Source organism: Lonchura striata, chromosome 1 (genome assembly GCF_046129695.1).
Source record: "Lonchura striata isolate bLonStr1 chromosome 1, bLonStr1.mat, whole genome shotgun sequence".
Lineage (NCBI taxonomy): Eukaryota > Metazoa > Chordata > Aves > Passeriformes > Estrildidae > Lonchura > Lonchura striata.
In genome coordinates, this window is record NC_134603.1 from 49,160,453 (window position 1) to 49,187,468 (window position 27,016).

At 38.5% G+C, this 27,016-nt stretch overlaps 1 protein-coding gene across 2 annotated transcripts in view; it reads right to left on the reverse strand.

The window, feature by feature from the left end:
- Positions 1 to 5,528: 5,528 nt before the first annotated feature.
- The window catches only part of LPIN2 (lipin 2), a 44,485-nt gene continuing 22,997 nt past the window's right edge, over positions 5,529 to 27,016 (reverse strand). For both annotated transcript variants that reach the window (XM_021551575.3, XM_021551574.3), the window contains exons 5-20: positions 26,329 to 26,436; positions 22,324 to 22,447; positions 21,367 to 21,688; positions 21,026 to 21,125; positions 20,040 to 20,227; positions 18,787 to 18,880; positions 18,387 to 18,456; positions 18,196 to 18,285; positions 17,398 to 17,480; positions 16,161 to 16,305; positions 15,298 to 15,446; positions 14,742 to 14,828; positions 13,251 to 13,403; positions 12,118 to 12,232; positions 11,340 to 11,443; positions 5,529 to 9,632 (exon numbers count right to left, since the gene is read on the reverse strand). In XM_021551575.3, coding sequence (XP_021407250.2) covers positions 9,488 to 9,632; positions 11,340 to 11,443; positions 12,118 to 12,232; positions 13,251 to 13,403; positions 14,742 to 14,828; positions 15,298 to 15,446; positions 16,161 to 16,305; positions 17,398 to 17,480; positions 18,196 to 18,285; positions 18,387 to 18,456; positions 18,787 to 18,880; positions 20,040 to 20,227; positions 21,026 to 21,125; positions 21,367 to 21,688; positions 22,324 to 22,447; positions 26,329 to 26,436 — 2,077 coding nt within the window. In that variant the 3' untranslated portion in view covers positions 5,529 to 9,487. The remainder of the gene's footprint in view (positions 9,633 to 11,339; positions 11,444 to 12,117; positions 12,233 to 13,250; positions 13,404 to 14,741; positions 14,829 to 15,297; positions 15,447 to 16,160; positions 16,306 to 17,397; positions 17,481 to 18,195; positions 18,286 to 18,386; positions 18,457 to 18,786; positions 18,881 to 20,039; positions 20,228 to 21,025; positions 21,126 to 21,366; positions 21,689 to 22,323; positions 22,448 to 26,328; positions 26,437 to 27,016) is intronic.

A 27,016-nucleotide genomic window follows, 5' to 3' on the forward strand; every position in this document is an offset into this window, starting at 1 on the left:
TTTCTGTGTTTTCAAAAGCCAAGCATATTATATGCTTTTTTTTTTTTTTTCGGTTTAAAAACACGTTTTCTTCTTACTTACAAAAGCCAGAGAAGCACTTTCCTTTCAGGATATTTTTCACTGTCCTCAAGAAAGATGTGTTCTCTAAGAAGCTGGCTCCAGACTATGTATGACTCAAGATTATCGTTGCCTGTTGTAAAAATGACTCATGGAAACAAACAAAATGAGCTGAGTGCTTAGGGAGACCTAGCTGGCAAACACAACCTTATTGTTCCATCTCCCACCAAGTGAGGAATTTTTAGGAATCAGCAGTGCAAGTTTAGTGCTAACAGTTGCAAATCAATTATTTAAATATTAGCAATAATTTAATTATTACCTAACTGCTCTGGGAGATTTCTAAATCCAACCCACAAATCTTCACAAGCCCAGTTCTGCTAATGGGACAGGGCCATCTTCCACCAGAAAGTTTCCCTTTAAACCCAGGATCTGCTGCTGCCTGTGCTGGGACAGTTTAAGCCCTCATAATGCAGCAAAACTGATGCTTGTACACTGCTGTAGGGCATTCCCTAAACTGTGTCACAGCAGGGTGCAATTCCAGCACCTTAGCTTGAGGACACCTTCAGACTTTTCAGGGGCAGCTTCCCATTAATCTCTAGCTGTGTGGTAGGTAAAGCTATGACCTTTTACAAGGAACCTCTAAGATTCCCACCTTTGTTGAGGGAGATTTGACATTTAATTTGCACTTCCTTGGTAGTTGCTGTAATCAGGGTAGGTGGCTTGGTTCTTCCTAATGAGGTTATTTTCCTGGAGCTTACAAGGTGGGATATTCACCCACCTGGGAAGACCACTGGGATGTAGCCATCCATAGGGAAAGGGAAAATGGAACCCGAGTTTCTCTCTGCTCTAGTCAGTGTTTGGATTAAATAATAATGCAAGAGCTGGAAGAGAATTGGGCACAAATGAATTCATTTCTCACTGTAGGTTTCTGATTTCACTGCCACATCCAGGAGAATCCACAAGCTCAAAAAGGAAGCATCTGTTAACTGAGAAAGCCTTTAAAAAAATCCAGTAAGTGGGAACTCTAAGACGGGACTGGTGCCTGTTTCACAGATCACAGTGCTACCTTTTAAACCTGCTTGGTAGGTAGCTTAGTAATGCAGTATATGAGAATTGCAAGACTCTTGGACAATACAGTATCTGTTGGGCCAAGTGCTTTAATCTGACATCAAAAGAGAACGAAACTCAGAAAGAAGAAACTCACCTTCTACCAGGTGAAGCTGTACAGGCAGGTGTGTGTCAGTCCCTCAGACTGGCACCAGGCCCTGTGGCTCCTCAGGGACTGCAAATACCCGAACCAGATGAGTCTCCAGGGCAGCATCACTTGTGAGACAGGTGAGTTCCCAGAGGCAGGGCTTTAGCAGCCAGAACATCTGAAGCCAAGCCAGCATGCTGACAGCCAGAGAGACTCGCCTCTGGCCAAACATGGCAAGTGTATCTTAAAACCTCAATGTGACATATAAATCAGTCATATCCCCAGGAAAGACTGCAGCAAAGCAGGAATGCCAATTTTTACTGCAAAAAGAGTAAAAAAAATTCTACCTCATTATTTTAATTTAAGACCTCTGGAGACAGCAAAGACATTTTTCTACTGTCCACTTTGAGAACACTCAAAGCTATGAGGATTTTCTGTGGTATTCTATCACATTTCCTTTCAGTGTACACCAGGCTAGTTGCAGCAAATTTGTGCAGTGTCACTGAGACTCTAGTTGGTTTGGTGAAACCAGCTGGCCCAACAAGAAAAATTAAAAATAGTCAAGCAAGCTGGAGGTGGAAAGCATAAGAAAGCAACTTGAAAAACATGCCTATCACTACCCCATGAGGCTTTAAAATGTGCTGGGAATGCAAGGTAAAGAGCTCCCCAAATGCAATCAGGAGATTCAAATCAGGATTGAGTTCTTTCCTGAAGAATACAGCATGCATTTGTTTGCTGATTAGCTCAGTCCTTGTATTAAGAGTTCAGTAGTGGTTATGGGTCTCTTTCACTAAAACTAGAAAAGCATTTACAGGTATGTATCGGCTGCTGGCTGCTTCTGGATAATGGCACAGAGTTCAAATCATCCAGCTACCAGGAATACCTGGGGGCAGTCTCCTGTCATCACAAGACAGACTTGTGCTCCAGCCAACATAACCTTTTTGCAACATGCCCTGCAGACTTGGGATGCAGAACAGCAGCTCTGGCAATCTTTTTGTATATGGGAGACTTCAAACAACACCTTGTAATATGTAACTGCATAAGCAGGTTTTGGCATTTATTTCACTGTCTTGTGAAAAAAAGGAACATTATTAACATTTTTCAGCAAAAAGAACAGTGCATTTTCAAGTATGCTCTAGGTGTGCATGTCTATATATATATATGTATATGTATATATATATATATATATATATATATATATATATATATATATATATATATATATTCATGCGTATACGAAAATAATCTCAAAGGGGGAGGGAAATATCCAGAAACATGAAGAAACTGTGTGACAGAAAACAACTGCAGATATGTCCAAATAAAGCCTACCTCTTGTGTAATGCCTTGATGCTCTTTTGCTTTCCAGGGAATACAGCAGCACTAAGCCAAAATTTTTGCTCTCTTCTCCACTGCCTTTACAACTGCAGTTTCTGGCTTAGTCAAGCTTTCACATATATTTGAAATGATTATTCAGTGTCAAGCACTGTTACATAGGCCTTGTAGTACAGAGTAGTTCTGCCAACACCGCTCTTGTCCATTTTAGTTGCTCAGTCACAGCCCTGATTCCTGGCAAAGATGGTATTTCAGTTGCAAGGGACCTACAACAATCACCTACTCCAAGCGCCTGACCAGTTCAGGGCGGGACAAAAGCTAAAGCATATTTGTCAAAGGCATTGTCCTTTGCCTTTAATGCCTCTTAAATACTGACAGGCCTGGGGATCCTGAGATGGCCCCTCCACTCCCCCAGCATGGCAGGGATGAAGCCCACAGGGGCAGGATCTGGCATCTGCAGGGCTGAGCTTGCCACTACTGCAGTGAGTCTGTGCCTGCCTCACAAGCAGATGGAGCAAGGGTTGTCCATGCCTGGGAGTGCTGAGCAGCTGCACAGACCACTCCTGGGCTGCATTCCCCTCCATCCATCCTGCTGGCATGGGGGATGTTTCCCAGTAACAGAGAGCGTGGGCAGACAGTCATTCCCTGGCAGTACACCCTTCTGTGTGGTGTATCAAAGCAGCTTGAAGTTCAACAGCAAGGGGAATCCAGGGTGGCTTCCAGGGAAAAGGAAGTGTTCAATGCCAAGTGGGGAGTGCACTTGGCTGCCTTACACACAAAAGATTCCATAAATGCTGTAGTTTTGGGGTCTTTGGGGGCTGTTACTTGTTTGGACTTTGTTTGTTTGTTCATTTTTACCAATCACTGACCTTTGCATTTGTCCTGGTTCTAGCTTGGACAGAGCAGTGTTTTGTAGCAGTGGTGAGCAACTGGATATGAATTGTACACTCTGCTGTTCCTATTGCTGTTGTTACTGTTCCTTATTTCACTGCTGTTTCTAGTAAATTGTTTTTATCTCAACCTGTGATCTTTAGCTCTGTGTGCCTCCAGCTGTCATTTCCACAGGGGAAGAGAGGGAGCTGGAGGAAGGGTGAGAAAGCTCAGTCCTCTGGGGCATTTCAGCAGGAATACCATTCCTAAACCATGACAACATTGTAGAGCTGAGCTGCCCAGTGCTCCTACCCATCTAGATCTCCCTGCAAGGCCTTATCCCTCAAGAGTGAACAGCATCTCTCACTTTGGCATTATCAGCAAACTTGCAAAGGGTGCATTCGGCTCCTGCATCCAGACCACTGATATATACATTGAACATAACTGGGCCTGTAATTGAGCCTTGAGGAACACCACCCATCACCAGCCAGAATTTCACTGGTGGTGAAATTCTTCCCTTTCACCACAACCCTTTGAGCCCTGCCCTTCAGCCAGTTCTAGGCTGAGCACCTCATGCTGTTGCTTGTGATCACCAGAGTATGTACACAGGAAGTATCATCAGAGGTGGGGCATGCAAGATTAGAGACCAGCAAGGCAGGAAAATGAATTATAAAGAGGGCAGGGAAAGGTTGGCTAAAAGATGTGACCAGGAAGAACATGAGATGCACCAATGCTCAAGTGGGACAGAAACACCAGCAAGGGTTTAATTTAAGAAAAGGGAAAGGAAGAAACACAGCAAGGGACTGCTGAGGAAACACATTTCACAGGAGTGGCCACCTCTGCCAGGCAGAAGACCCTGACAAACCCTTGCAGTGGTCAACAGTGAAACCTCCGAGCACACACAGCACAAGGAACATCTGCCCACAAAACCCTGCTGAGCTGACTCTGTGCTCAGCTCACCACTGGCACGAGAGCTCAGCTGGCAACAAGGGGAAGCAAACTCATACTTCCCACAACAGTGCAGGGCTGCAGGCCCTCAGTGCACCAACTGCATGACTTAACTCCAGGCACACTGTTCTGCACAGAGAAAGTGCCTGTTCCTGGAAACAGTGATTCTGTTCTTTACACATTGAAGCCAGCTGCTCCAAGACAGAAAAATCCATTCACCAAGAACAAGACCACCCTAGTAGGAGTGCATTACAGTAAGATGGACACACAAGAAGCAATGCCAGCTCAGAAAAGTTTTTGCAACAGATCCAGAAATAGGACACACCACCCTTCTGTTGATTGCATTGGCAGAGTCACTCACTGCAGCACCAAGGATGCAGTGGGACCCAGGTGTGAACGATGGGCAGCGAGCAGACTGGGGTGGGAGTAACAAGTGCAGTGTGTCAGCAGAGTCATGGGTGAAAAACTTGGTAGGAACACAGGAGGTGATAAACAGCAGCAACACCAATGACACCACAGAAGGACCTAAAGGCACAGCATCACTGACCTTTCCATGCAGATCCATCATAATGTGACTGAACAGTCAGGTTTTCTGTGTAGGCTGCTAGTTGGTTGCATTTACCAAAAGCAGCAAATGTGACCAGGAAAATCAGTTTCTACTGAAAGGTTGATGCCCCTTTTCCAAGACGGCCTCACAATATTTGCTTCAAACCCTTTAACAACTGCTGTGGAAAAGTTAACATTGATAGAAACAGGATAAAACTCCAAATTAGGGCAGATTTACAAGAGCTCAAACTGCAGGTACAACGTTTTCTTCAAGGCAGCTTGTACATTCCCAAGTCATGCCTCTGTTACCTGATATTTTATATTACCAAGTGCATGTTTGCTTTTCATTACAGTTGTAACCCAGTATTGGTACTGGAACAGAAGTTAAGCTTGATGACAGCAATTCTGTATCAGCTGTATAAATACTCTGAAAAAAAGTAAATCAAGCCCAAAAGAAAGCAAATGTACTGTATCCTGAGAAGACTAACTTGAATTCTATGTTAAACATAAATACAATTTTAATAGCCCCGTGTTTAGTCATTCAGCAGTACAATAAAGAATTACCAAATACAAAGAGAAATTTCACTTTAAGTCTGTTTTTATTGTGATAACATTGTTCCAAACACCAATAAACATTGCACTGAAGTGAGGGTTGCTGTACCCAAGACAGTCCAGTCTTAACAAAAACCACTGCATTGGTATGATCACAGATTTGACATTTTAAACACACTACCTTATTAGTGATTGGGTTGCTTAACAATCAAGTATTCCACATCTTCAAGATAAAATTGAAACAAACGACTGAAGAGAGTTTTCCCACCCTCAAAATAAACCAACATTTTAACTTTCATCTGGAAGTAATTAACACTGTAAAAAAGCCCCAGAAATTCCTTTCTATTTAGCAGATTTTAACTCTGAAAATTAAAATTTCTTCAGGCAAAAGTGACACTTTAAAGGCATCTCAAGTTCTCCATCTTACCTGTGATGTTTCACAAGGAATTTGCCTTACAGTCATTTAAACAACTCGTTCATATGACAGCTTTTTCTAAAACACTTGCATGAAATATTAACATGAAATTTCATCTCTTTCGTGTTTACCATAAACGGATTCAGAGTTTGCTTCAGACATCCCATAATGGAGTTGACAAAAGTGTTAGAACTTTTCCAGTTGGAAAGAAAAAAAAGGTTTTTGGAAGGCATATACTGATGACAAAGTTAAGAAGACATGAGCCAGGATTGCACATGCACTTGTATACTGTTGGGAATGAAAGCCCAATCTTTTGAAGTACAAACATGCTTGGTACAGAAAATAAATTAAAAAAATTAAATCCAGAAACACATACCCTTTAAACTGCTGATCTTTAAATCATTACAGAAATAAGTAATGTCCAAGTCACTAACAAGTTTTGAATTGCAATGTTCCTTATTTACTCCCAGACAGGTGTCATTGACTCAGCCTTTGAGGGGTTCCAACGCTAAGAGGATCTGCATCTTCAACAACACAGTCTTTAACAGGGGTGTGCGTGTGCCCACAGCCAGGCACACTTAGAAGTTCCTCTTTCACAGAAAGAATGATGTAGCTTGCGCTAATTTTACATCAGTATAGCACAACTTGTTCTCAAACATTAGTTCCAGGCCACTTCTCTCCACTAAGGTAACAAAGGACAGGCTAATGCATAATTCTTATTTACCCCCCTCCACATTAATATTGTGGCACAAGCCCACAGCTTGATAGCAACGAGATGTCTGCACTAGAGTCAGTAAAGTGCCCAGCAGCCCCAAGAACACAGATACACAATGACAGGCCCCATATTCTGTCCCTAAATGGGGTTAACAAACAATCTGAAAAGCTTCAAATACAAGCCAGAGTTAGAAAAACCAAACCCCCTGCCCTACTCATATCAGAAAGACTCAACAACATTTACATTTTATCAAAAAACAAGTATCAAACTGTAGCTGTTACAGAGAAAAACAAATCTATCTTTTTAATTAAGCAACCTTTTGTACACTCCTACAATGCAAAGTGACATGCTTAGCAGAATGAGGAGCTCTCAACAAAACTCACACAACCCCCATTTTCATACCAGCTGAAAGCATATGTATTTGCAGATATACCTGATACTATTTTCCACGCTTTTCATTTACTCAAGTCTCCACCTTGAAATCCACAGCTTATATTTATGATAGTCTGAAAAGTTGAAGAGAATTAAAGAAAAAAAAAAAAAAAGTGAAAGAAGAATATTAACCAAAAAAGACACAGCGAAACCATGGAAACAATATGTCCCATTTGGGAACTCATCATGGTTTCATATAGTGCTTTTATTTTTAGAAAAGCTGTGTAATACCAGGGCTACCAAGAGTAACCTTAAGCATGGTAAAGGAATTTTGACATCCACAAAAAGACTGTTTTAGGAAAGGCTGCTTCACTCCCTTTATGCAAAATAGAATCTTTAGATAGAATATTTAATCTTGTAATTAAAATACTTTATTACGTTGGATTTTTATTTATTAATTTTAAAGTATTTAAGTGACTTAAAAGCTCAAATCACATTGATATTCAAAGCACTTGGTGATCATGAAAATTTTAATTTCTAATAAAATCTATGGGATAAAAGGTAAGAAAAGAGAAAAAAAAAATACATGGAATGATGTTTGCAAGCTTCTGACATTGAAAAAAAATACAAGAAAAAAAAACAGAAAAATACCCTTTGAGTTGGATGCTGTGAAAGGATTCAACTCTCTACTTAAAAAGACTGAGTAGACTGGTAACCAAGAATCACAGACAGAAGTTATTGTTCCCACAATGGCTTTCAAGTCACTGACATGCATGATACACCATGACAGGTAAGTTTTTTTATCTCACTCTCCTTCTCCTGCTCTGAAAGAAATTCCAGGTTGATTTTGCTTGCCTCCACTCTTTATCCAGTGTTTTATAAATATAGGAATACACTAGAATTTTATAATGCGGGAGGAAAAGTAATTTCATGTATATAGTGATTTAAAAATGCTCCCCCCAAAGCAGCTCACCAATTGTCCATAGCTAGCTGATGTTACATCAGAACTGAGGGTTAAGACAGTCTGACGATGGAGAAAAAATACTCCTGGAGGGGTGTAAAATTCTCTAAATGTATGCTTTTGCAGGTAGTAAAACTGAGTGATCTGGTGTTTAAATGACTGTAGTTCTTAAGCCCTTTGGCCTGGTGGAATAACATATAGTCTTATCCAAAAGAAGTTAAATGCACTAATTCAACTTAAAAAGCAGCCACCTTTGCCTTTAAGTACTTTTGGAGAAAGAACAATTAGCTGCTTTTATATGACGATAAACACAAGAAGTGGAATGCAATTTGTTCACAGGCTCTGAGTAGAACCCGAGGAATGAACAGCATGATGTTTTCAAATAACCCAAAACTTCTTAAAAAAAAAAAAATACAAAAAAGGAAAAAAAAAGATTCTGCTCTGCAGCATTTAACCATTCTCACAGCTGGAACCTCACTACTGAATTTCATTTTCTTTCAGCTACTGAAAACCTGCAATACAGAACTCTGGAAAGACCTGCAGTAGACAAAAAATTAAATACATAATTTTTTTAGTATTGCAATTCCCTGAATATAATCTATACATACATTTTACTGGCCTACACAGCATACACACATATATGCATTATCTCTTTGCTGAAAAAGGAAATAAAAATGCCAGTTCCCCAACTCTTACAGAAATGTTCCAAGATTCTTCTTGATGAAAATTTAACATGACACAGCACAGCCTGAAAACAACAAAAGCCATACAAGTGTCTGAAGACAACTTTCATTTTAACAAGCTCATGAAATAGTTTTAACATTGTGTGTAAAAAAAAGTAATAAGCAGAGTTAGTTTGAGCGTGATTTGTACAAGCCCAGTCTTGTACATGTAACAAAAGGCATATTTACATTTAAAGAGGGATTTTTATGTCTTCAGAATCTGCCAGGCTAATAAGGTCTGTACATTTTCTGTATTCTAGCTGAGAAAGAACACAGTGGTCTTAGGCTGGCTCCTTTCAAAAATGGCCTAAATGCTCATCTGAACATTAAACCACATTTTTCATTAATAGGTCTGACATTCCATTTGGCAGTTTCCATACACTTTTTGGCTTCATTTTAGAAAATATACTTAAGACAACTTAAAAAGGATAATCTATGTTTACAATAAGGTCCTTATTTGTACTGATGAAAATGCCAAGTCATATTTTACCTCAGCATTTAGTTGCCCTGAAGCACTTGGGTACCATGACCATCAATGACAGGCCAATCTCAAGTGCCTTAGAACAGGTATATAATAACAAGCAATAAACAAACGAACACAAAAATCCACACACCCTCCCACAAAAAATAGACAGTAGCTTTGCATTTTCTTTGTTTTAAACCAATGAAATTAAAGTGATTTCTTTAGTAAGACTTACGGTACCAATATATAAATTAGCATCCTCATTAAGAAAGTTCTTCACATTTAAACTGAAGTTGAGTAGCTCAATATGAAATTCCTTTTCCTGATGAGAAGCACTCTTCAGGCCAGGTCATCCATATTAAGGTCAGGGAGAGGCTCTCTCCAGTAGCAAAAAGAGCTGAATTCTGGGCACGGAAATGCAGAACTCTGTTCTTTATTAATCAATGGGAACACGTATTCCACAAGCTCACTTAGTCTGTAATACCTGTATTAAAGGAGAAGAAAGACCATTATTTAACAGTCTAGGTACTGTTCAGCTGTAGCCAAAAGCATCTTTAGAAGTCCAGACCAGAAAGTTCTAGTCAATTAAGGCCCTACTACCACAAAAGCGATTTTCAACTCTATTTTTCCAATTTTTATTTTTAAAAGTTTCATTCAAGTATCAAAAGCTGCAAGTCCCTGGCAAATAAGGTTCTGCACATGTCATATGTAAAAGGAGATCAGTCATTGTCGTGGTTTGACACGGAAAGAGAATTTTTCTGGAAGAAAGAGGTCAATTTGGATGTTGACTAATTGAATGTGGACACGCCTCTGAGAACACAGAGGGGTTAAAGCAGAATTCCCAGGGAAACTCGCTCTCTTTGGTTCCGCTCAGCCGCAGTGCAGCCTCTCCCCTCCCCGGCCGTGGCTGGGTGGGGAGGGGAAGCCCCATGGCCTGAATGAGGTAGGGCCAAGGGTGGAGGGATTGGAACCAGGCTGGCCCCTGCAGATGGAAGAAATCTGGGATGTCTCCGTTCCCCCCTCTGCCAGAGTTTCTCTCCCGAGAGGGAGAGAGAAAGAGACAGCGGCAGTCCTGTCAGCAATTTCACCGCGAGGAAGGAGGAGCGGGGGGAGCTGCAAGGTGCCCAGTGCGTGGGAGTTGCTGGATGTCCGGGCATCGAGCCATCCCTGGGAGTTTGGACTTTTAACCCTTCCTTGAGAAATGAAAGCTTTGTGAATTTTCCTTTCCCCTCCTCGGTTTGAAAGAGAGGAAGAGGGACACCTTGGACCCTGGGATGTTAGAAGGAGAAATTCTAGATGGGAGGGGGACAAAGAGTGGCTTTTGGCTGGACTTTTCCATGTTAGCCACAACCTGAACCAATCTTCTCCTCAAGAGGGACTGTGTTTTAGGAGGATGCCAGTGAGTCAAGAGACCTGCTTCAGCTGGGAAGAGACAGAAGTGGAGTGGACAGAGAAAAAGTTAGGGGGTTTGTGGTGGCGCCCCCTTGTCCTGGAAAGGAAAGAGAAGAGAAGAAGATCTCTGTTCTTGGACCCTCGGCCCCAGGGGAAAATGGGGGGACTGTGGTCCCAAACAATGAAAAACTGAACTGTTGTTTTCTCCCCTCTTGGCAGGACATCCTTGAAAAGAAAAATCCTAAAAGCAGTCTGTCCATCCATGCATTGGTGGTGAGAGCACTGTGCATGGAAAGGAGAAGGGTCACCATGGCAAACTTTTCTCCGGGCGGTGCCATGTGTGACATGGAAGCACAGTATGTGGAGCTGTGTTTCTTGGGGGGTCTGTGGCACAGGAGAGACTCTGTTCCCTCTGAGCTGAGTATCAATTGTCTGGAGGGTGGAAACCTGATTGGGGTCCAGATTGTGTCTCATTGTGGTTTGTTGGAGTTGGGTGGTGGGGGGAGGAATGCTTTGCAAGGTTTTAATTTGATCTTTGTGTGTTTTTTTTTTCTTTTCTTCCTTTCTCTTTTCTTTTGTAGTAGTAGCTTAATAAAGTTTTTTTTTTTCCCCTGTTATTAAGCTTGGGCCTGCTTTGCTCTGTTCTAGATTCCACTTCACAGCATTCAAGGGAGGGATCACATTTTCATGGGGGCACTGGCATTGTGCTAGTGTCAAACCATGACAGTCATAACTGCAATTATTTTATAATCCCATTTCTAAATACTTTCTTTAGCTGAAATAACAAAAATGGTCTTACGAAGATTTGTTTCCCTTAGTCTGCTCTTGGATCAGTTCACCCTTTGGATTCACAGTAAATATTCTGCAGTCTGGAACTCCCACTTGCATGTAGGCATATACATCCTGCAAAAGCACCAATACAAGTACATGGTTCAACATTTCCTTATTGAATGTGGTAACAAGCAATTTATTAAAGAAATGAGAAAAACCAATCCAAAAAGGCTACAGTAAAACTGCCCCTTAAAAAAAGTCTCCAAACAACAGTGAAAAAACTCCACCTCCAAAACATACACACATACACTATAAAAAAATATTCTTCCTGCCCTGAAACCCTTAATTCCTGTGCCCAAGCCTAGGACCACAAACATGCACAAAGTCTGGACCACACAACACCACTCCCTGTGACAATACTCTTCTTACAATACCCCTCTTTCTCTCACTTAATTACAGAAGCACGGAGCTGCAGAGAAAATACAGGAACCATACAACCGAAAAAGGGATTCAAGACTGTAAAGCACTGAATTAATGCCCTTAGGTCACAAAGCAGTCAAAAATACTTTAAAAGAATTCAGATGGTGGCACATATTCAATAAACTGAGAATACTAATGTATCTTTGCAACCTTTGTCATATAAGCAGTTGTAGCAACTTTTATTTAAGGTATCTGCATGTAGCTTTTCCCAATCAAATCCATAAAAGCAGCAGCGTCCCATTTTAATAAACACAAAAAGAAAAGCCTGTTTGTTTTGCTTCTGAAGTACATGCATTTTAACCATTCAGTTAGAAAGGGGCACTTACATTTGGCCTGTTTCCAAAAGCAGCATAGAAAGGCTGTTTACTGGGAGCAAACAAATTCTTGATATCATTCAAACATTCGATTTTGAACTTCTCAGGCTTCTTTTCTATCACTTCCCTAAAATAAAATTTCAACAGTCAAATTCTAAATCATGATTTGATAGAAGGTATTCTCCTTTCCCCATTTATCTGGTATTTATATTCTCATTGCTTCTTGTTGCTATATAGACAGTGTTAAGTAGCTCTCCAAGAACAATACAAGAAACAACCAAACATTCCCTCTTTTCCAAATCCTACAGTAAAGAAAACCAGGTGAATACTGTGCACAGGCTAAGTATAAACAGCAATGGAACTCCCAGCTGTGAATGCAGCTGTGAGCTGCTTTTTTGTAGCTGACTATCTGAATCAGAAGATCTAATCAAGTACACTTAAATGTACTTGTTAAAACTCCTGCCTCTGACAAAAGTGTGTAAAGCCCATGACATAAATGCTGTCATTGCTATCCGTGACAAAATAAAACCCAAATAACCAGAAAAGCCCAACAAAATGTAAACAAACAAAACCCCCTCCACAAACAACCAACCCCAAACACCTGTCCATTATTAGCTCCTCCCATCAAGAACAGGTAGACTATGGCTGGTCCAAAAGATCAGCTGAATTAAACCATACCTAAACTCCATACAGTTTTTTTAAGCAGCTGTATATGGAGTAATCCCAACATCACAAGATCATTTCACATGACAGTCTATATTCCCCAGATTTTTTTTCTTTTCTCTCTACCTTCTGTAGTGGCAGGGCACTGCAAACCTTGAAGATATGCTTGAAAAAGACGAATATGTACTGATATAAACAGAATCTAAAAGTCATCAGTCATAGACTAGATGATTAAAGAGAAGTTCCTCTTGGACTGATATGCTGTGTTTTGTAGTCACTTCTAATGTGGCCACAGGAACTGAAGTATACAAATGAAATTAAGACAAAACTAAGTTTTTAAATGACCACTAGAGGGACATCAAGTCTCAGGAGCAAATATAGTCCAGTGGAACATTTCGTTACAGCGGCAGTGCCAAATACTTTTAATCTTCTCTTTCTCTGAAATGGGGATGGAACTGATACAAGAAATCCCACAAGCTTACCTATGAAAGGCAGAAAACAAACTGCTGGGGGACAACATGAGAGGGCCCCTAGGGAGAATTGTTCCTTTGTCGTTCACCCAGTGCAGGTATCCTCTGGTGATATCTGCCATCCCAATGGCACGGGCAGAACAGTACAGGAACTTGTAGCCATTTCTAGAAAATAAATTACCAACTTAGTTAATATTTCTGCTGAACTTTCTTTGCAAAGGTAAGTACACAATTATAGCAATGTCCAGAGGTACTAGTTTAGGTACTGAATTGCTGCAGAGCCCTTCACACACACAAGGAAAAAGCTTTTCTATTGTTAAAAGAATCTGCAAGGCATGTAGTAGTCTAATACACGACTTAATCAAAACTGGGAAACAGGAAGTGCAAACAGAATAGGCATGATAAAACTCAGAGGACACAATTAGATGGACTAGACAGTGTTTAAATAAGTGCCACATTGGTTTTATTCAGCTCTTTTCAGCCCAGCTGTAGGACGACAGCAATTATTTAAATTATCTGCATCATGAAATAATGGGTGCCAGATCTCCTGTCTTTTTCAGGCTGTTGGCAGAATTTGCAGTGCAGAATGAACGATGGGTAACAACAAGCATTCATTAAATCCCTAAATTCTTCCTGCAGATTTTGTATGTTAATCTGTTACACAGATTTGTATACAGTTACTGCATGCACAAAAAGGCTTTAGTGTTTATGTGCATTTTCAAAGACTTGATTCAATTTGGCAAATAATTCCAAAACTGCTCTTCTGTTATGCACTGAATAAACAAAAAAATCCACCCCAAGCCACCCAAACAAAACCCAACAGTAACACATATTATCTCCCATGACACACAAGGGGCCAACAATAGATTAAGACCCCAAATATTTTTGTAGAAAGGAAGACTACTAAAAAACAAAGACAGAAAGTTGATTATTTTAATATAATTCTGAAATTTCTAGCTATCGATAGTCCTCAGTTAGCAAGTATTATTTCCGGCATCACTGTATTTTTGAAAACAGTTGTTCCACAACATAAAATCTAAGCTATGGAGCATTCACTTGGCTTTGGAAGCAAACCCATTAAACCAGAAGACACTAATGCATTGGAAGGACACTACCTAGTTTTAAATTTATGCCATATGATATTTCTGATAGGCTTAGTGACCAACCTGAGTTGGTGGAAAACACACATACATGTTTGAGAAATTATTTCTATTATGGTTCTCTTTTGTATTCATGAAAATATTACACAGCATTTTTAGAAGCTAAAATGCAGAATCCCTCCTGAGAAGGAAGCTAGTAAAAGTGGTGACTTGCATTCCTGTAAAAGTATACATCTGTGGAAAGAACTTAGTTTCATTTGTGTATGACACAAGTTGTTCACTTCCCAGCATTTTGACCAGTACATTTTAATAAACTGAGTAATTTTAAACAACTGACCAATTACCTATACATTAATTCCCATATTCCAGAAAATCCTAATTGTTTCATAGATTTCATACTCACTCATTTATGGAATGATAGAGTTTTGCAATGCCCTGATGAGTCCAGTCCTTGCCAAACTGAGGGAGGATATGTCCCAAAGCATCAGACCTAAAAGGAGAATCAAAGGTACCTGATGCGTGGTATGAGTTTTGTTAAAGACAACCGTTAATGAACACACAATTTAGAAAGAATATTTACAGAAATATTTCTGCAGAAGGTCCTAACTATTTATTAAGAGAATTAATAAATAGTCCAGATAGAGAAATTAGTGGGGTCATACAATACAAGTCCGTTTCCAAGTTAACCCCTGGCTGCTAAATCTGAAGAAGTCTAATAGAGGGAACAATCCCATGGTAAATGTTATCTTGGCATTATTCTTTTAAAATGCATTTTCTAGTTTTCTTTAAAGGCAGTACAAATTAAAACCAAAGAAACATTATAAATTAACATCCTTTAATAGTTATCTTACATAAAGTTTCTTTACCTTGTTTTGAAAAGCAGGATAGGATCAATAAAGCAAGATTAAAAAAAAAAAAAAAAAAAGACACAAAGAAAGAAAACCCCCTAAGATACTTACTTGGTTATTGTTCCATCAATGTCTGATATTATTATTTTATCATTCCAGTTCCAGAGGTATATTGTTCCTGCACAACGGCAAGTCCCTTGATACTGTGTTGTAATGCTAAATACAACATCATTAGGGCCATCTCTGAGCTTCAACTTTGCCTGTAGAGTAAAAATAACTGAAAATGTAAGTTGCCCTCCCTCTAAAATTTTTATGACTTTAGAATCATAAATGAGCTGCACAAAATGGCTCATATAGTCTTCCTTGTCTGTTTTGATTAACTCATCAAAAAGTGAACCATGGTTTAAGACAAGCAGTTTTGCTGTCCAAGTCTGTTTATGTCCACAGTTCTTGTACTGCCTACAGCAGCAGGTTTTTCACCCTCTGCCATTTTAACTCTGGCTACTACAGACTTGCAGCACTATCAAACTGAACTCCTGGTTTTACCATAGGATACAAACAGTATCTTCTACTTAGTGGATGCTTTCCTCAAAATTCTCTCTGATGAAAATCATACATTTAGACAGTAGCAGAACTAACTTTTAAGTTAAGTTAGACCACAGTGAATAAACTGCACACCAATTTAAATGTATGCTATTACACAGATGTGAAGATCCCAGGATATCCAAACTGCAGAGGCAAACAATGCCACTTTTCTGGCAACATCTTTATATAAAGTTTGCCTGTAGAACTTCGTAAGAAATTACGAGTTTTTAATCCAAACAGATTCTTAAAAAAACACAACAGAAAAAAAATTAACAGAAATTCCCTGCAGCTGCCTACCCTTGCACAGGAATACATGTTAAATTTCTTTTTAAAGAAATGTTTTGAAAGATTCTTAATCATCCTACGCACAAGACAGGCATGTCACTTACTATCTGGTCTGAAGACAATCTAAGTGACTTCTTATAAGATGTAACGTTCCCATGGGGTGGATGCTCTGCTGGGGCAGAATCCATTTTCAGGGATTCCTTCAGCTCCTGGGATGCTTCATCACTAGAAGAATCATCCTCTGGAGGCCTAATGCGACATCAACCAGAATAAATGTAAGCTATATAAAATTCTTTTTTAACGGAGTAGATGCTTATGCCAGAGTAATTTATGCTTATGCTGAGGATTTGCTGCTACCTGATAGCACAAATTAAGGAAGTCCATGGTCTAGTGAATGCCCAGATACATCCAGTACATGCCAGTAAGCAAGTAAGACTTAGAATGCCAGTACTGGTGGAACTCTAAACATGACTATTCCCAGCTGGCTCCACACACAATGGGTTTTGTAAAGACATTGTTAGGTGGTCACTAATACTGTGCTGATGAATTAGGTAAACTGCAAATGAAAAGGGACACTGAATGGGTAGCAGTGCTTTGTTTTTAAAAAAAGCTGCCTATGGCATTTAAACTGTGGGTGTTAGTGGAGTAGCTCACCTTTTAAGGTTATTCACAGACTTATTTTCCTGCTCATTAGAGATTTCAAAATTAAAAGCAGCATTTAGTTTCTCTGAAGTATTAAATCACAATATATTTAGTTCTTTAAATCTTTAAGATACAAACATTTAAAAGTACCTTTGTAAAATCATGCAAGAATATGCATATACATAATAAATACTCTAGAATGGGAGAGTTCTGTGCTAAGCACTGATAGCTGTCTACCACAACTTGGGCAACATGTCCGCTGTGATTAATACTATTTTATTGTTTCAATTATTTAATGTTACAAAAATTCCACATGGTTTAAATTATTAATACAATATTAGGCCTTCACAAAAGAAAAAAGTGTTACAAAGTGTATCAGAAACAATATCACTGTATTTACAGAGTAGTGGCCTGTAATGATAATAAAATAAGTAAAGGTTACTATGTATGTATTTGTTCTGTCAGTTCTGTTCCGATATAAGAAATAAACAGAATAGCATGTAGGAAATAATTGTAGTCTATTTGTAGCTCCTACAATGTTTGCTGCCACGTTATTTGGTTCCTCTTCAGTAGCTTACAGGAAAATGTTTCTCCCCACAGTACATTACTACTGAATTCTTCATTCAAAAAAAGAGGGGAAAAAAAAGGGAAAAAAAGGCACCATTCAGTCCACAGATAAGTCTTCAGACAGGAACACACCTACTATTAACTTGCTCTTTTATAGTTGCTGGCAGTTCATTTGGTCTTTGCGTCTCAGTTTTCCCCTCTTTTGCCTCTGGTATCTAAAGCAACAAGATAATGAAAAACATATTGACATTTTAAGCATTTTAAACAAATCCAAGTTAAAAACAGCTACCAAAATAGTACATAAACTATATTAAGTCTCAGAATCACTCTTCTATATAATAATTTCTAAAATTTATTTTTAAAAAGGATACTTATGAAGAAATTCTCTATTAAAGATTTTTCTTATTTCAGGAAACAAAACTCTGTGTGCCAGAAATTGGGAACTGCTAGTTTAACATGATGGATTTAGCATTAAAAGGAGCTGTCACCCTTTGAGCTTATAAATCACTGTTTTGTGGGCAAGTCAGTTTAGGGCTCATATTCAAGGTTTAGAAAGCTTTCGTCTAAAATGGGGTGTCTCAGTTTAACTATTATGCAGTGCAGCACCTACTTATGTGTGTGTACATTCCTAAAACATACTGCAGTGACTGAACAGCAGCTCTAATAACTGCTTATGGCTTAGAGGAAAAAATTTTAAGAATTATGTGCAGCAGGCGTATACATTAAATTTTGTTGACACAACTCATAGCACCAGGCAATGATGCAGTATTTGAGGCTAAATAAACAGATACAGTTACAGCTACTGCAACATCAGCTGGCCATCAGTGACACTGAGCTATATGAGCAGTGTTTTGAGGTACTTCTGACAAATAACTATTTTTTTTAATTTAAACACCTAACAGAAAAAAATTCGTAATAGATCTCAGCCACCTGCTTAGTCATGCCTTCTTTCTTGCGCCAGAACCACCACCTTCCAGACTTCTTTGGCATCTTTTCTTTGACCCAAGACTCCACAGTAGCCTGAAAAATTAGGTATGTTTTTAATTAGTATATATAAACAGAGATAATCAGGTGTTACTACATACAAAATTTTCAAAGAAAGTATTCATGTATCTCTTTACCTTTGGTAAACTCTTCTGAAACACCTGCAAACTCAGAATCATTGGAGCAGCCAATGCCCAGTTATAATACCTGTTTTAAAACATGTTATTGGTAAGATATTTTGTAACAGATCAATAAATATCAGCATGAAAATCTTGCCTATGTGTTGATAAAAACATGTATTTGCTGCCAACCAATAACACTAACATTTTCTGCAAGCAGAGTGATTTTAATATATGCAATTCAACATCAGTGGCAGAGAAAAAAAATCTCACTTAAGCTAAAGCCGAATTTAATGCAAATCTTTGGTTCAAACAGATTCACACAAAAACTGCAATGGAAGCTGAGAAATCTGCTCACTTCAGAGACCAGACCTGAAATGGGATTTTCTATGACCTAATTACAAGACAGAGAATTTACCTGTTATAAATCCGTATTACCAAATTAGGATTGTCTATGAGTCCAGGGTTTTCAGCAAATTCATGATAAGTAATAATATGTTCCATGAATTTTTCTGCAATAGAAAGAGATTTTAATTAGAAAGTAATAACATAAAATACCAAGATGCATGATTAGTTTACATCTAGGAAAACCCTGTCTCTGCTGATCTTGCAGCATCACTAAAATGTGCTAATTGAGGCCTACCTGTCAAGGGTCCTGTGACTGCTTCCTCCCTACAGAAAAAGCCTTGGACCACTTTAAAAGTCACATTAAAATGACATTAAGAAATCAAAAGGGGAAGTATAAGGAGGAACTAATTAAGTTCAAAGGCTGGAAAAAGAAAGTCATGCTTGTCCAGACAGGTTTTCTTCAAAAATATGATGGCTGGTAAGGTGCCTACATACTACACTAGAAGAGGGGGAAGGGTGATGCCAGCTTTTCAGGTTTGAAAAACTACTACTATCACTAAGTAGCATTTTCACAACTAGTTTTTATATATGTTTGCAGAAATGTATGATTCAGTGTAAGACCCCTGCAATCAAGACATCCTTTTTTCCAATCAAATCCAGTATTACTACCATGTTACCACAAGAACACTCCTGAGTCCTTATTAATAAGCACCTAAATGTCATTTAATGTATTAGAGACTGGATGATCATTTAAAAAAGTAATGTTGAAACACTGCAGGATATGTCCATGAAGATTTTATGCTCCTAAGAGCTCCCTTAAAAATACATAAAACTTCCATAATAAATAGACTAAAGCATTAAGCAAGAAAAATCACCTAGTAAAAATCTACAGGTTAACAATCATTTAGGACAGAAGTAGAGCAGAAAACACAGTTCAACACAAAGGGTTTTTTATCACTTCAAAAAAACAGAAAAACAAGAAAAATTGTCAAGCAATTATAAACAAGATGAATTGTTAAGATTTACATAGGGCTAAGCAACCAGGCACCAATGTAGTTGGTCAGATAAATAATATAGAGTACAAAAAATGAGACAGAAAGCTTCTCAAGACATCAAGTATCCTTGATTAATATGAGGTTCAATTCTGCTAGCTCTGCTTGGCAAATCCTTGAGAATTTTAGAAAAATGAAAGACTTTCTATTCTCTTTTCTCAATGTGACCATAAGCCAAAATTTATTAAGCAGGAAATCAGAGCATTCAAGCCACTTCATTTGTTTAGCTGCTTGAGCTCTATTCCTCTTTATGTTTTAGTCTTTCACATACCTTTAGAAATCTCTCCATTTTCATTGAGACCTCCACAAAGTGAAAGTGTAACATCAGGCAAGTCCATAGCAGAATCAGACATGCACTCTGTACCACTATCAGCAGCAGCACTGCCCACTGACTGGGGTGACTGGGAACCAGAAAGGGTATCTGACTCTGTCCACTGCCTGAAGCCAGGATCAGAATCACTAAAAGAAATTGAAAAGTATTTTACTTGCAAAAAAACGTACAGATCTTAGGTTACAAAACACACACTATAATTACTCCCCCCAAAAAATCTTGCTTTTGAATTTTTACATCATTTCACAATATTAATTTAAAACCAACCTAACAAAAAACCCAGTCACACACACCCCACACCAACCCTTCAGAATATTGTCAGACTGTTTCCAGTTCTCCAAACATCCCCCTCAATTGCATTTCTTGCCAAAATTGGATTCAAATGAAAAAAAATCCTCTACATTCTACTTCTGCAGAATAATCCTGTGCTCCTCAATCTTTACCAGAAATTTGTAAAGTAAGAAGAAGGAAAAAAGGGCACTGCTTTCAATGTTTTTAGAACACTATCTGTTGCAGAATGTACAACAGAAAAGAAAAATGCAGTTTAAAAAACTTAAATTAAATGTCATTTAAATCACATTGTCATTCAAGGCTCAAGTCACTAGTTCAATCCACTGAAAAGTTTACAATATGGCTGAACAAGAGTACTGGTTCAAAGGCAGTTTGAATGTACTCCTGTGTCTGCAGAACATACAGGTTCCACAAAGAGGAATATTCTCAGTAGTCACCTCCCATGTGATCTTTCAATGTGTTTCTTGTCAAATTAGAATTTTCACAATGAGGTAAGTACTGAATACTTCACAAAAGCCTAAAAACCTGAAGTCAAATTGTTTTTATCAGAACTGGCACATAAATAAAACATGTAATGACTCAGGTCATGCAACTGCAGAATTACCCAGATTTAGAGCATTTTAAGTCAAAATTACCTTTTGGGAAAGTACAGTGCTGCAACTTCAGGTTCCAAAGCCTTTAGGTCATCCAAGTAAATATCATCAGGGCCTTGATGATGACTTCGCTTGTGCACCCCTGTTAATTTTAACAATTAAGATTACTTAGATGAAGTTACTCAGACATGTTAAATATAAACATAACCATGGAAGATTCACGCTTATTTTTATGATTTTTAAGTTCCAGAGTTTTCATTATAATTTCAGTCAGATAAAACTTTAAATAGGAAAAACTGAAAAGGCAAATTTACACTTTTCCACTATGACCTCAAGTTTGGTAGATCACACTGAGGGCAAGAATCAAGACCTTTATTCCACACCTTTCTTTTTTGAAGGAGAGTCAGTTTTTGCTGTTGGTTTTGTTTCTGGTAAAGGATCCATCAATATTCTGGACTGATGATCAACATCCAATGGCAACGGAACTTGCGGTTCTATGACTGCAGACGCAAGAGAGTCTTTAACATCCATCTGCTTAAGGAGAGGATGAGTTCTTGGCTCAGGTTTCAGTACTGTACAGACAGAATCTTTCACATCATCATCGTCTTCAACTTCATCAGAGCTGAGGATAACCCTAAAATGAGTCTTCTCTGATGGAGTAATGGTAGCTGTTCTGCAGTGTTCCAGCTTTTCTTTCTTACTTATCTGAAAAACAGAAGTCTAGTCAATTCTTTCACTTCACTTGTTTGTTTTACTCCATTCTAAACATTAAATTTGTACTCATGGTACAAGTTCTCATCACACAAGGAAACCAGAAAATAACTTAAACAAGTATTGTAGTGACATAAAACATGTCTCACCATATTAGCAAAGTTCCCTGCAAAAGAATTTTCATAGGAGCTTATTTACAAGTTCAGTAATGAAACTGGCATAGAGAAAGTACTGACTTGACCAAACCACAGCAAGGAAAAAGTGTAAGTGTGGATTTATTACCAGGGCCTCTATTCAGATACCAAATTTACTCTTATCAAGGCTACAGTTCCTCTAGAATGAAACAGAACTTGCTCTACAATAAAGAAAATTAACTTCTTAATTGTTTCCTTCAGGTTCTAACTAAAATTCATAAAATTTCTGACTTTCACTGCTAGATTTTCTGGGATTACTTTGTTGAGCAACTTCTGAACTCAACAAAGCAGACTCTCTCTGCCGGCCACAAGGGGCTGCTACTTCTCCATTTCAGCTGTATCTGAACAATGGCAGCAAATTTCCAATCCTCTCCTAGGACAGTCTTGAATACGCCAAAAGTCAGTTACAAAGTTAGAGACAATAAAGACATTTACCTTGGTTGATTCTGGAAATCCTCCCCATGTCCATTCCATGTGAGATTCAGATCTGAGCAAGCTCTCAGCAGGCTTAACTTCTAGTTCTGAATCACTTTTAGGGCAGACTTGCTCAGAGAAAGGGCTACCAAATCAATAAAAAAAAAAAAAAAAAAGGAAAAAGAAAGCCAGTGTTTAAAATGCATTAATGCATTTGTTGTCCAGCTACTGTTGGTAGAGTTTTCAACAGCTTAACAGAGCTTCAATTATTTGGCAACATGGCAAGAAGCCCAGGAGGGTTTTCAAACGGTGAGAAATTAGGTTAAAACCAAAATCACATTAAAGACATTAAAGGACTTACATAGTGATCACACTAAACAGATTCCTCTGCTGCATCTAAAGTGCAGGAATATCTCTCCCCTCAGTCCATGTTCCAGTTTTCAAACAAAACAAGAACAAATTTGAAGGGTTTATCGAAAAGTAAGACAGAAAATAGTTTTGAGTTCCTTACCTCTGTAAAAATACAGCATTTCAGCTTGCTATGCAGAGACTTGACTAATAAAATCTTGCAAACATAACTCACAAGTGCACAAAACAACATCAATTCCCAATGCAGGGAAAAAACCGTTCAGAAGATAAGTTAGGAGGGAGAAAAGAGATTACTTAGGAACTTGAGATGTGTTTGGACTACATGATGTTTAAAAACCCATCCTAGTTTTCCTACACTGGTTATTATCCATAAATCAGAAACAGACTTCTAAAATTTACTTCAATTGAGATTACTTTCAAGCCAGAAGACACCCCAAAAAATGCTAAAAAGGAGTGATTTCAAAATCCTTTTGCACATAGGATCTTAGAGATTAAAGGAAAACTCAAGGTTTTGTCTACCCTTCCTTGAACAGGGCAATTATATTGCATATTATAGAAATGCTGCTCTTTTTGCACTTTGACATTCGTAACATATTATGGTTTGGTTTATACAAACAAACCTCAGTATTTGAACTTAAACTGCAGGGACCAGAACTGGACACAGACCTCCATGTGTGGCCTGAACAGCACTAAGAGGAGAGGGATAATCACATCTCTTTCTCTGCCACTAATGCCCCATGGATGCAGCCCAAGATCCAGTTTGCCTTTGCTGCTGCAGCTGTGCTTTGCTGCCTCAGGCTCAGCTTGCTGCCCCCGAGGTCAGCCAGGCTGCTCCCAACCACACAGATCTCAGCTTGTACTGGGCTTTTTGGTTGTGTAATCCCAGTACACAACTGCACACTTTGTCTAGCACCCAGTCACAAATTACAAGTGCAAACACATCTCTTTGGGGCTCCCTCTCCCATGAAAGGCTGGGCCAGATGAACTTTTGAGGTCACTTCCAATTTGGGTTCCAATGATTTAATACTGAAAACTTTAAAGTAACTCCCTACAGGTATTTAATTTATGAAGGTTTTTTTTGCATACAAAATTCCTGCAAGGATTAGTTATGTAATTCAGCACCATATATCACACTTTCTGAAGGTTTGAGGAACTCAGGTTTTGTAGTATCATACAGAACTAAATCGTGATCACAATTCAGATTACAAAAATAGACATTACACAGATCACAATCCAGACAGTAAGAATCCCTACACCTCAAAAATCCAAGATATCAGGACATTTAAACATCTCTACAATAGTGTGTTGTCATCTCAGTTGACTTCCAGCCTTCATCACTCATGGACACAAAAACAAAACTGGCATTTTCTCCTCAAGTTTTCCATTAGCAATGTCATACACGAATGACACTTTCTGTACTGTTCAAAGGGCTTGTTTAAAGTGACACACTGATGAAAATACATGTATACCTTTGTCTTCAGGAAGAATATAAACTAACTTTCCCTACATGTCAAATAATTTATTCCACCTACACCACAAGTCAACTGGAAGCTATGCACAATATGAACTTGTTTCTAAGTCTATTTCTTAATATTCAGCAGCTCCTGCAAAAGATTGAATATTTCAGGGCTTTGGGACCCTAAAACTATTCTACTTCCCTCAAAGCAGGTTTCTCACTGTCCTTCTCAGGCAGAAGTGTTTAGCAAAAAGGCCCATGCTTGCAATAGTGATGTAGTTGTGCCACCATTGCCTGTTAAAACAGGAAGAATACTGATGGTACCAGGTATCAAATAGTTAATGGTTATGCTTTCCATCTTATTATATCGAGTAGAGCAAACAAATGTCCTCATGGGAAGGACTTGTGCTATTTTCTCCCTTGAGCTCCCTGCAAGGGTTCTGAAGAGCAAGACAACCAATTGAACTAAGTTAGTTAGCATTTTCAGATCTCCAAAAAGGAGGTTATTAAAAACTCCCATTTCTCTTCCTCTGTATGACAGCTACATGATAAAATATTTCTTTGATAGCTTAGGAGAAATAATTTTAAGAAAAATTCCTCTTCTCCTAGATGGCTTGTGTCAGAGAATCCCTGACCCAATATCTTCCCCAAAGACAAAAAGGAAAATTTCCAATTTTTCTGTTGAACTGCAATCTGGACAGGGTAGCTTTTTGTTAAAAACAACCCCAGAACTGTGAAAAACCTAGATACCTCACATGAGGCACAAAGAAGTTACTAGATCAGACTGGCCCCATAATACATAAATGAGAAGAGATGTATGAATTATCTCTCCCAGATGTGACCTGCTAGTCTATGTTAACTCAAAGTTTTATAAACTGAAAATGAGTATCAGCCTCCATTCTACAGTCATCTGGGTCACATAACCCACACAGCAACGTGTCAGTCCTAAGGGTCAAACACTGTGACTGCTTTTCAGTCACAAACCACAAACCTTTGGGGAACATTTGAAGACTGCATCTCATTAAGTGTAATTGAGGATGTGGTTGTCAGCCCAAAACATAAAAAGGAATGATAATGGGATTTCCTGCCCAACTGCTTCTGTTCATTAACAAGCTAGGCACTGGGGGAATTAGCAGGCACCAAGCATGGCGTGATACATTCTGACTCCACTCCACTGAGGCCAAACACCTGAAGAAGAGAGATCATACACACTTCAAAAAAATATTGGTTGAAGAGTTCAGTATGAGTTGAACTCTTCCATTCTTTACCACGTATTGATGCAGAAGGACAGGTGCCTGTGCACTGAGCAAGTAACAAGCAAAAATGGCCATCGTGGAAGGCTGACCAGTAATCCTCACTGACCTTGTGAATATACCTGCTATGAGGCAGATTCTCGCATCGAAGTGAAAATCAGTACAACTAGACACTTGCCAAAGAGTTCAGATGAATCAAGATACTACTTAGCATGCTATCTTTGTGAGACATTTATGCCCTCTCCTGTATGTCCAAGGTTCAGGAAAAGTACAAAATTTACGTCAAATACTACCACATATGCACTAAATGCTTTCTTATGCATATAGAAACTGAGGTTAGAGTGATGAAATCCAAAGTCTGAGCCTTGAAAAATTACCAGCTGAATGCAAGAGGAAGAGCATGAACATCAGAAACTGAAGAATGTACATACAGAAGTACCCTGGTCACTGAAAACTGACTGGCAAACTCTATTATGCCATTTTTAAGAATCCACAGTCAACTGATGATGATTTAAGACAAAGAAAGATAGTAGAACTCCAGCATATCCCCTGTTCTGAAGTGGAGTATGATTCAATGTTAGGATCTGGCTTTACCTTGAGCAATTTGCATTACTTCACACAGTAAAATGTACCTTAACATACTCATCACTTTTGTGCTCTGGCAGGTCAAGTATTGCGTATGCTAGGGTGAATCATAGGGAGCATACCAGCTTTCCATACCCTTCTCAGCTTGAGGGAATTTTATTAACTGTATTTCCTCTCTTTAACAGTGAAATTTTGTAAATTTCCCAAAGTTTCAGATTAGTATTAAGTGTTGCATTTGATATCACAGAAGTTGGGCAAGTCTGATAGTTTTATGGATCGGGGGAAAATGAATAAAAAGGCATAATAATCTTTATTTATAATTACTCATCTTTACACAAATGATGACATTACAAAGTGACTTACTTCTCCAGAGGGGACCAGTCTCCATCAGATAAGGGGTAATGGTCTTTCGAATGATAAATCAAAGGTTCTTTTTGTTCTTCACCCTTTGGTGATGAATTTGAGGATCCTCTGTGTAGACACATAAGACATTAAGTCAGCTATGAGAAATCTCTGTTACTAATTCAGTAAAAGAAGCTACACAGACGTTATTAAAAAAAAAAAAAACTAAGAGCAGAAGTAAGGAGTATAGCTTAAAGGATTTGTTGTTTGCAAGACACCTTTATGTAACTTAAAAAGTATTTAAAAACTATTACTAATTCTTGAATATATTGCAAATTTTAAAATCTACTACTCCTGGAAGTTAATACTGAAGAAATCACAATAGCATAAATGATACTACACTACATGAGCAATGGTTAGTGATTTTACTCTACACAGGCAGATAATATTAACAAAACACAAAGATGAACATAAATGTTTGCACTGTAAATTTTACTGTGTGAATTTTACAATCACTGGAAAAGTTGAAATAGAAAGGTTAGTTTTGACAATGTACACTTGACAAATTAAAGCAGTAAAAAACCAGGGGTAGGTACTAGCATCACAACTTTCCCAAGAGCTTACAGATTAACATCAACTATAACAAGGAAATAAAATAACGCACTTTTCTGAACAGTGAAGTTTGTTTTGCACTGGGAAGTCTACTCAG